At 36.8% G+C, this 11,245-nt stretch overlaps 2 protein-coding genes across 2 annotated transcripts; both read left to right on the top strand.

Moving 5' to 3' along the window:
* Positions 1-5,491: 5,491 nt before the first annotated feature.
* LOC105424252 (uncharacterized) lies at positions 5,492-7,376 on the top strand. Its single transcript, XM_089085590.1, has 4 exons — positions 5,492-6,344; positions 6,429-6,986; positions 7,092-7,157; positions 7,227-7,376. The coding sequence occupies exons 1-4, from the start codon at positions 5,952-5,954 to the stop codon at positions 7,374-7,376; spliced, it is 1,167 nt and encodes a 388-aa protein (XP_088941716.1). The 5' UTR covers positions 5,492-5,951.
* A 758-nt stretch (positions 7,377-8,134) lies between these two features.
* On the top strand, positions 8,135-9,863 carry LOC105424275 (uncharacterized). Its single transcript, XM_089085588.1, has 5 exons — positions 8,135-8,434; positions 8,726-9,289; positions 9,437-9,502; positions 9,569-9,661; positions 9,730-9,863. Exons 1-5 carry the CDS (start codon positions 8,135-8,137, stop codon positions 9,769-9,771), a joined length of 1,065 nt encoding a protein of 354 aa, XP_088941714.1. The 3' UTR covers positions 9,772-9,863.
* The last annotated feature ends 1,382 nt before the right edge of the window (positions 9,864-11,245 follow it).

Raw genomic sequence — 11,245 nt, forward strand, 5'->3', positions numbered from 1 at the left:
GCGTTTCTCTCGGCCGTTGTTCTCGGTATCCGTGGCGGTGGTCAAGGGCGAGTTCTTCTCTCGAGACCTGCAGACGTGGGTGGACGGTGTAAAATGCGAGTATTTTCAGAAATACCTCGCTTTCCTGAAAACGTTACGTTCCGGATGACTCGACTGTTGAGATCGATTGGCCGGCGCTCGGGGCCGCTACCACCGCGCACGCGGTGGACGGTTCATTATATATCGGGGATGGTTTCGCAAATTATCGTGACCGTGGTGGAATCATCGGCTGGCATATGGCGCACGCGTTCCAGAAGCGTGTCGGTGATTGCCTGCGTGTGCGGAAGGAGCCGCACAATGTTCCGCGAAGCGTGAAGGCTCATAGCCGGTTGGTGGTACCTGCGATTCTCATCGAAGAAATCATCGTAGCCGCTTTCGCGTATCAGAAGCAAATTACAGCCGGTTTCGGTATTCCTGGCTTTTCGCGTATTCTCCGTCGGAAGCCGGACAATCGGCGGCGCGCTTTGTGTATTGGATTATGCATCTCTGCCGAGGCGTCTTATGTCTCGGATCAGCTCGATCGAGCGATCGGAAGACTGCGCGGAAATCGTTTGTTACGTCGCAGGAGCGACGAGGGGAAGGAGACTTTGGCGAGCACGGTCGACCGATCGTATTGGTCGTCGAATGAGACAGAGGAGCTGTTTGCTCGCGCCGAAGAAAGGAAAGTGCAAGCCTTTCGCTCGCTGTGTGTCCAAACATTGGTATTGTGTGACGAGAGACTCGGCGAGGCGTGCAATGATTTGAGAACCAACGTCCATCCCTCCGAGAGATCACTCGTACCGTCGCGCAAATCCTGCGACTCCTGCGACTCTTCGCGACCATTCTTCCGCATTCTTTCGTGAACACGATTCCGAAGGGCCTCGCGAGTCCAAATGAAATTACCGAGTAATCCGAAGACCGGTGACATCAATGAGATTTAAGGGCGGATGCCTGGGTGTATTTATTTCTTCCTCCAAATCGAGGATTCGTCGAGAAAGTAACTTTTACTTTAACTTTTCGTGAACATAGTTAAGAATCTGATAAATTAAGATTCCTGCTGATTTACTGTAGCTATCTTGAATTATATTAGGAGCGAAAAAATACATAATAAAAATTCTTGTAAAATGCGTTAATAAGAAATGTTTTTCGATCCGGTGATGTTTGCGCTCGATAAAATAAGCTTATTAAAAATGTATTAAAAAATATATTGTTAAAAATATATTGAAAATTCTAGTTTGATAATTAATAAATAATCACGTATATTGAAAATAAATTATGTTTAATCAAGCAGACAGCCAGAATTAAAAACAAATTCTAGATATATTATTATTTCGATCTACGAAGTGAAAGAGGAGTTTTCATATATTTTACAAATCTGTCTTCTATCGAGAAGGTTCGTTCGATCTATCGAAAAGGTAATTTTATCGAAAAACATTTCTATTTTAATTTTTATTTTTATTCTATTTTAGTTTTTTTTATTTTGTAAGAAAGTTTATCATGTGTTTTTTCGTTTAAACGTCATAATTTAAGACGTCGCAGATAGAACCAGCAGGAGCCTTAAACAAAAATAATACTATATACTATATACTAGTAATACTAATTCCTAAATAATTCACTATTCGCGATGCTGCTTCATAAACATAATGTATAGCAGTGATGAAAAAAGACTTTTAACTTGATTATCTGAAAGAGTATTGAGAATGTAATGTGGCTTCTGTGCGGTTCTTTTATTTCTTAGACTACCGTAAAAGCATCGTAAATTTCATGAATTCAAGCTTAAAAAGGTGTATCCTCGTAAAATTACGATGAGGTTGGTCTATGACTAGCTTTAAAAATGTAAGAAGTCAATGACTGGACGACAAAAAGGTAATAAAAGTATAAAAGTGAGATAAAAAAATCTTACGAGAGGAGAAAAAGCTTTCTTATATTTTCACGAGATATCTCTATATATAATAATCGTCTAGCTCAAAAGTATGTATAAATCATTGAAAGATTGCGAACGTAATAATTAATTAGTTGATAATAATATAAAAAGTTTTACAATTTTGTAAAGTTATTTTTTGTAAAGTAATTAGTTGGTAAACGATGATTTCATTAGGATCGAATAGTTAAAGTGATAAAACGATTAGAAGGAAGAAAGAGATCGTAGTCATTTGTTCGTTTCGCTAAAATCGAAAATTACAGACTAAGTTTTCTCTTCGACCTTTAATTATTTTCTTAAGTATTTTTTTTTTGCCTGTACCATGTCTTGGTTAAGCGTAGTCATTCTTTGTCTAAAGGATGCACGACCGCGTTCGTAAAAGGGGATAGGGAAAAACACACGGTAACAAAGGGCGCATAGGCAGAAGAGGAAAATTTATGTACCATGGCGCAACATCGCATCTGCGTGGAATTCCGTTCGGTCTGTCAGTTTGTCGGTTTTCAAGATTTAGGTCAACTGGACAGTTGCGAGAAAGCGAATCGTCGTTCGGGGTTGAAGAAAACCCGGTCGTTTTTCTAATAATCCCCGATTTCTCGGTGAGTTAAGGTAAAAGCCTTTAACATTCGCCGAAGCGTCGTAAACGCGAACTCCCCAATCGCGGGAGATCGTTGATACCGTATTGTTAAACGTCCGATCTACCGCAGAAGTAGAAGAAACCCCCCCCCCCCCCGAGTGAAAGAGAAAAAGAGAAAATTATTAGCATTCCTCCAGTCTGTATAGAATCTTCGAAATTATTGAAAACATCACCGGCGATTATGAAGAATATGACGTCATGGAGAACATGAGTGACGGAAATCACGTGGATCATCCAGCGGAGCAGCACGTGGAGAAATGAAGTTCGGTGGAAGTCCACGAGTCTCGGAGATCTCCCGGTGTGTAACACCAGCAGGACATTTATCTCGAGTGTCACTTCATCCAACTTTCACTGACACAATGTCACTCCGTTCGTTCCTCCGGTCGTCCTCCACTCCCTTCTTACAGCCCTTCCTCGCGCGATCGAGGAGTTTCTTCGAGAGATTCTCGTAATGGGCTTTTATTCAGGCGCAGACTCTCCACTCGTCATTTGCATCGCTCACGATTAATCTTTCTCCCTCGACCGTTTATTCGCAGGTCCATGCAACGGGACCTGGGATCCATTATCGCCGTTGTGTCGACGCAATAGGAATCAATTAAAGGTCGTAAAAACCGTACGACACATCGAATGGTACCACGTAGAGCTTAATAATTCCAAAGATCACCATCAATATGTGTCAGAATTGTGCAATGCTGCTTCTGCTTCTTCTGATATTATTTGTCGAAAGAAAATAGAAATATAAAAAAAAATTTTTCAAGAAGAAACTGTGCTGTGTTATAAAAAAAAATAATACCAATTAAATTTTATTTTTGTCTTTGAAAATTTTGAACTTTGAAAATTAAAATGCAATATTATCAAAGTTTCTAATTTTTTTCCGTATGAATGCAAAAAAGTCTGTTTTTTTTCTCTAAATTTAATAGTTGTTTATTGATTTTGTCATTTTAATGTTTCATTATGAAATTTAAATACAACTTCTCGCAAATAATCGAGTGTTAAAAAAATTTTCGTCGTATTCCTCAGCATTCTTCTCGGAAAGTAAGAGACGCATCTTCTAAAAATCTTTTACAAAAAGATTGACATAATACGTCGTTTCTCGGACATAATGACAATCTGTAACGTCTCCATTGAGAATCGGAAGTTAGTGCCCTCTTTTATTGATGAATTTCAAAAAAAGGGTTCCGACGAAAAGTAAGAAGTGTCCGTGGAACGAATTATCTAATGCGTGTCGAACCACGCTGCTGGTCATGTTCTTGCAAATAGTTACAATACCCCGGACTGCGGCTACCTCTTCATGAGACGAAACGATATATCATTGCAAAGTGCCCGCGACTAAACGACGTCGCGTTTGACAATCTGGAGGGAGATCATTGTGCCTTCACGCTGCCGTGGCTTCTCGAAAGAGATATCACGGCCGCGAGAAAGAAATTTCACATCCGAGAGAGTCCTTTCGGTGGTTATCGAGACGAATCTCTGCTTTAAATTCCGACCGGCGCACGGTCGGACCGCGCTGCGCATCGAATTTTCTGCACGAGTTAAGTTTTCAGTACTTCGCGTTAAGTTTCAGAGAAGCGCTTCGTGCCGCGAAGCTCTGCACCGAGGTAAAAAGAAAAGATTTTTCCAGCTGTCACATACACAAAACGCCAAATATTAATTAGCGAGCGGACGTAGCGCGTCCTGCGCCCTTTACAAAGGTTCAATGGCCGCGATCACAACTCTAAGCCTCTATGAATTTTCGATCACTAAGCACATAGACATACATATTTATATTGTGGCAGTTTACATAATTTCTTTAAACGCGCGAAAAGGAAAGCTGGGCCAGGATCAATGGGAACGAGGGAGGGATCGAAGTCGCGATGTGAGCAAAGGGACCCTCGTCCTGCAAAATATCAAAGGCTCAGTAGGGAAATTGAAAGGCTTTGTATGGAAATAAGAATGTATCGACTACCCCCCGAACAACCACTCATCCGGGGACAAGATTTTCAAATCTTACATTTAAACGCTTCGTCGTAAAGAAAAAAAAAAAAAGAGAAAGAGAGAGAAAGAGGGGACTGAATTTTTTATTTATTCTATTTGGAGTATAATTTTTGTCGAAGCTATTGCACATTCTTACTGCCATTCTGTGGCAATAATATAGGATATAATATACATGATAAAGTGTACAAAAGAGAATAAATTAAAATTCTTTTTTGTTATCTTTCTATTATATTTCGTTAAATTGGCAAAGTGTTGTGTAATGTGATACGTGCATAAATTTATTTCTAAAGACTTATATTAAGATTACATAATTATGTTTATAAATATATATAATTTCGATAAAATGTATGTACATTAAAAAATATTATATGTATGTATATATTTTTTTAGGAAAATAATTGTTCATAATAAAGAAATAGAGCAATGGGAATAGCGCGCTATTTCCATTTCTTTATTCTAATTATTATAATTTATTATTAATTAGGAATTGTGTTATTGTTATTTAATATTAATTTTTCATAATTATTTGTTACTAAAAAATATAAAACAATAGTTCTGATTAGCAATATTTATACATAATAAATAACATCTAAATATATGTACATTATAATATATTTGACACTAGATACTTAATAATATTTTTTAATTATTAAAATTTCATGTAGATAATATCTATCCAATAGGGTCAATTATTTCTAAAGATTAATGCAACTTTGCAAATATGACGTATTGCCATAATTTCAGGCGTTTTTACCTAATAACGCCAACTATCAGCAACCTTCTAATCTGGAAAGTATAGCAAGCTGAGGCGATCTCGATAGTCGATATAGAACAGTGTGTTCACGTAAATGGTAACTTACCGACTTTGAAAACTTCACTTAAAGAAATAACTTACGTGTAGTGCGATTTATACAATCCTTTATCAATTATTTTATATCATACATAACTATATATATAAATTTATATCTCATAAAAATTTGTAAATAAAATTTGTAAAAATTGTAAAATTTGTAAATAATAATTTGCTTGAAACTATATATTTATAAAAATTGATTTTTCGTATCGTTATCAAGTCGATTTAACTCGAGAAACAAATTTATTTCTTGTTGCAACAATTTTATAAACAGCAAATTGTACGAACGCGATCATACTAAAAATAATTTGTGTTTCCTTTTTCCTCTCTTCAATGTATTATTTAATATCGTTAGGGGTGTGATGTCGTGAAGATATCAGTGCGCGTGAGGGTGTACAATTGAACGATAGATAGTTTTCTGCGGACCGCGTAACAGTTTACAAGTGTGTTTGAACGCATATTTTTTTTCGAGCGGCATATTAAATAACATTCGAAACATAACATATTTTCTTAATTAACGAATATCAAATGTTATTTGACGTTTGCGGGAGATGTTTGCAAGAAACGAAAGATTTCTCTCCGAAGGCATGCGCATATTAAAGCAACGCAAATTTAAACGGCGCGTACAAAAACAGCGTTTTGCTTCTGACAAAACCTGCGCGGAGCGCATAAGGTTATTTTTATTTTTTTTTAAACTGTGTGGACTGTTTGTCAATGAGCTCACGGCAGGTCGACTGAAGCGTTGCTCTTGGCCCATTTACAGTATCGGTGCCTTATGGATAAGTTCCTTCATCTCATTTTCATTATATACGACATATGTTTATATGATAATGAAATCAGGTTCAATAAGACTAACGGGATTTTACTTTAAACAGTTTGTAGGATATACATATCTCTGTATTAATGTCATTACTGCATATTTTTATCAAAATCACTTCATCAAGGTGAGGAAGATGATATTAAGTTCTTATTGCAAATGGTAAGCAGTGTTTCTCCTTTTCTCTTTCTAATATTTATCTTTATAACAGTTTTTCGATCGGCTAGACAGTTACGACTACGAAGCCGTACGAATGAAAAATAAAAGAAAAGACAGTTTATGGGTACCTTGGAGCATGACGTTTTTCATGATCGTTATCATTCTGTTAATTATACATACGATAGCAAAATTGACCATAAGCGAACTGTCAGTAATTTTCACATTGATTACGGACGTTCATATATTTATAATGCTTGTGTGCAGTTTCTTGCAAATGTTTCTCTTGTTATATCTTATTCTTGAACGCTTCAAACATTTGAACAAGAAAATAGCGCCGAATGTGTCATGGACCGAAGAGCGACGTGGACCAAACACAATAAAAATAATGAACGTGAAAATTATGCATTCGTTACTTTACGATGCTCATAGAATCTTTAATGATATTTATAGTATCCCTCTATTTTTAATGTTTGCATCTCTCATGATGCGCATCATTGCAAATATATTTATTTTTCGATTGGCAAACGCATTGACAGCCTTCTCTTTTATCGGTCCTTCGATAATGCTAATGTTATTTATGTGCACAATTTGTCATTGGACAGCGGAAGAGGTGCGAAATTTTCAATTTCTATTATTTATAAAATTTATTTAGTTTTTTTTTATTTATATCAATGAGAGAAATTCATTATTCATCATATGAATCACATATTTTCAGGCAAATAACATCGCGATTATTTTAAGCAATAGAATGACCGCTCTTGTTAATTCGGGAAAAACAACGGTAAACAACGAAATTAATCTAATAAAAACAAATCTTTTTATATGATTTTAATCTGCTTCCTGGTTTTAGGTTAAAATTGACGTTTTAATGTATTTCTTACATAATCGTGTGTCCTTCGACGCGGCAGGATATTTTGCAATCAATTTACCTCTATTTCAATCTGTAAGTAATTCTCCATTTTGTAAATGCTTACTAGAAGACTGTAATCTGCAGAGCTGATAATTTTAAAAGAGATGCTTCCTGCATTTTTAATATTTAATTTTTCGTATTGTATTATTTTCAGATAATTGCTACACTGACTACTTATATCATAATATTGACATAATGATGTTTGCAAAAACACCGTATATGTTTTTATAAAGCAAATATAATTGTTTTAATAAAAGCGATTATCTCACGTGTAGACACGTATGGCAATTGTGCAAACGTGTGTAATATGTTTAATTATTAATCCACAATATAATAACCGAATCGATATAATATCTCTATGACATACAAATTTAATGCATATTCGTGTAACAAATCACGATATTTTATCGACTTTTATACGTCGCGTGATTCGATGTGGAACGGTGACTGTAACACGCGAAATGTATCTTTAGGTAGACCGTTGTCATTTTTTTATTAGTTGACATGTCGCAAATGGATCTGCAACGTTATTACACGTGTGATTCGATCGTCACTGACACGATTGTGTCAGTGTTTTATCACGATTCTAATCTCCCTCTTCTATCAAGCTAGCTAGCACATCGGTGAATAATACGTGTGCATAATGGCGGAACGCGATTCGACACAGGAGAGTGTAAAAAGGACTAAAAAAATCAAAGTCGATTATATAGAATTCAGTCGCATGGCGTGACAGAGGTTGTCGTTCAGACGTTGTTCGAATTAACCTTTGCTTAAGAATTTATTTTTGTCAAAAGCAAAAATTTCTTTTTTTCTCGCGATAAAATTATACAATATCAACGCCGTAAAGAATGCCTTTTCGAAATTTAAGACTCACAATAATGCTCAACAAAATATTGGGATTAGTCTCGTGCAAATTGGTGAACGGTCAATTTAAACCAGGTAGTAAATGGAATTGTTGTTTCTGTATGTTATGGTTCTTGTTTCATTGCTGGTACACGAGTGTATTCTATCACTTGTCGTACATCGCACCACCTGATGTAAAAAATCAAAATGGTTTTGTACTTTCCATCGTGCGATTTAGTGCGTTTACCGTCTCGTTGCTTCCTTATCATTTCGTGGCTGCCTTTCGGAATAAAGATTTTGTGAAGGTATTATCGATAATCTTATTTTATAATAAAATAAATAAAAGTATAAAATATAAAAAAATATATGTAATAAGATTATAAAATAAAAAAGTATAAAAGATTATATAAAAATTAATACAAAATAAAAAAAATATAAAAAATTATAATAAGATTATAATAAAATATATCATGATATATATTCTTCCAATAACAGCAGAAAATTATTTATAAAAATTATTTATAAAATAAATAATATTCAGATTTAAATCGTAAGTAAATTATTACATTGAATCATGCTTGTGTGTGTCGTTGCAGTTCTCCAATAAACTTTTAACATACGACGAGCAGGCGGCAGCATTGGGATATCAAAGGAAGGACAAACACATATTCATATATCTGTACTTCATGTACACGCTTACGACAATACTGTTCAAGTCGTATTTCAATTTCAATGACATTATGTTCAGCGAAATAATATTGGTAGTAACGACGGTGTTGCATGAAACGATTCCTACTGTCGTTGGCACCTATTGTGTCTTTATAACGTGCATATTTTTGGATTTGATTCGCCAACGTTTTCGTCATCTAAACGAGATAATAGTCCCTCAAGTATCGCCATTATCGGTGACTGGATTGCAGGGCGAAATCACAGTTTACCAAGTGCGTTATTTGCACGGCGTGCTTCTCGACAGCGCCGATCTGATAAACAAATTATACGGGATAGGCACCTTGTTCACCTTCGGGTCCATATTGCTAGAATGTATTTCTGTTTTATATACGTTCTTAACAAAAGCGCAGAAAGACGGTCCCGTGATACTGATGGACCTGCTCTTTCAAATCATTTTCTTATTCGCAATGTATCACTTTACGACCTATGAGGTAAAAATTGCTAGCTTTAATACACTTTGACAGCGTTTTCTGTATTTGTTAAAACATTTAATTATCCGATATCTTCTTTAGAACAGAACGTTCCAATGAACTTATTCATGGCCTTTGTTTGTAGTGTATTATTTACTATTATTCCAGGCAAATCGAGTTGAAAGGCGTGTAATACAATATGGATTACCCTTCTCAAACAAAAAATATCGTATGGTAAGTGGCCTTAAATTTTTTTTAATGAGATTGTAAATATGATTTGACAGGAGTAATTGGTTGCAGGACAAAATCGAGATGATGTTATATTTTTATCATAGAAGATATGCTTTCACGGCCGCGGAATTCTTTGTATTGGATCTGACGATATTACTTCCGGTAAAATTGATTTATTCCTCGTGCCATTACTTAGAAATGTCATTTCATAAATTCTTATTACATTTCAGATTGCTACAACGGTCACGACATACTTAACTTTATTAGTATAAGTTACAAGAATTAACAAAACCGATATTATAAAAGAAATATAAATACATCATGATATTTAATAAAAATAATACAACGTTACTTTAATGAGGGCAGCAAAGGATTCCGTTTATTATAAATCTTCAAGTATAAAATTCAATTCGATAACGTATGAAATATATATTTACACGATAAATCACACGGTGTAATTAATTCATTCGTACGAAAAGTGGAATATAGAGATAATTGATTGAAATACTAACGTACGAAAAGCTTACTTTATATTTTGTCATTTTTCAAAGTGTGTTCAACTTTAACTTAGATAGAAGCAAATGATCTCTGACGCATAATTAATTCTCTTTTATCTTTTAAATAACTTAATAAGGTATAAATGCATTAATCGGTAAGAGCAAACAAGCAGATACATTTAATTTCACGAGTCCTCGCTTCACCACATCATGTCCGTTTCCGGATTGGCACGCGCTAGAGGATTCAAGCATAAACTCTTGAGAACTTGTACCGGCTCCTCCCCATCATCTTTCGCATACAGAGTCGTTCGTTTCGCGCTTCCTTCTTTAATCGATCTCTTGCCGAAGGTGTCCACCAACGAACTCGCTTTAATTCCGCACCTTCTAGGCATCTTCCTCTTAAAGGAATTTTTCGAGGACAGCGATCCCACTTTAGTCGTGGTGAACGACGAGCGACGATGCTTCCTTCTGGATCTACCGCTGTCAATACCGTCCAAATGCTCCGTCGATTTGATCGTCAATTTTTTAACACCGATGTCCTTCGGATGGACCATCCCCCGATCCGGTTGCGGCGCCTTCCTCTTTGGTTGTGTGCGACGTCGCACGTTTGGAATCGTGCGAGGACTCTTGTAAATGGGTCCCGTGATCCTGCGGCTAATACGCAGAGAATCCAGAAGCTCGCGATCGTGCCAGGAAGCCACGACGGGTAAGCCGCAGGCGTTGTGCATACCCACCAACGGTACACCGATGGTGCGGTGTCCCTTCACCTCAAAGAGCGATCGATACCTGGGACCGGGATCACGCAGGCTACGTCGAGCATTTTGTTCGTAAGCCGATATTTTCTGACCGACGTGACCCTCTGCCAATTGCAACTCTGCCTTCGCCTCCTCTTCCGTCACTCTCTCGTTTTTCGTACCGGCCGCCGTTACCGTCCCTGCGTTTTCCGAAGACTCGCGCGTGCGTTTCAAAATTCTGTGATCGTTCGATTTGAACGATCTTTCATGTAAACTTTTGTGGAAATATTCGTCAATGTCGGAACCGTCCCGCGACCAATGTCGGTCCTCCGTCTCGTCCAAGTGTCGAATATCTTCGACGTTTTTGTTCGGATCGGCGCAATAGAAACCGCGCGGATTCTGCTGATTGTCGCAAAAGCGGCAAGACGATTTCTTCTGAAAGCTACCGGCTTCCGCGACGAGGCACGTGGTCTGCGATGCGGACCGGTGATGCGAGCTGCTAATTATAGGAATTC

This window comes from Pogonomyrmex barbatus, unplaced genomic scaffold (assembly GCF_055798465.1).
Source record: "Pogonomyrmex barbatus isolate J1 unplaced genomic scaffold, ASM5579846v1 scaffold10, whole genome shotgun sequence".
Taxonomy (NCBI): domain Eukaryota; kingdom Metazoa; phylum Arthropoda; class Insecta; order Hymenoptera; family Formicidae; genus Pogonomyrmex; species Pogonomyrmex barbatus.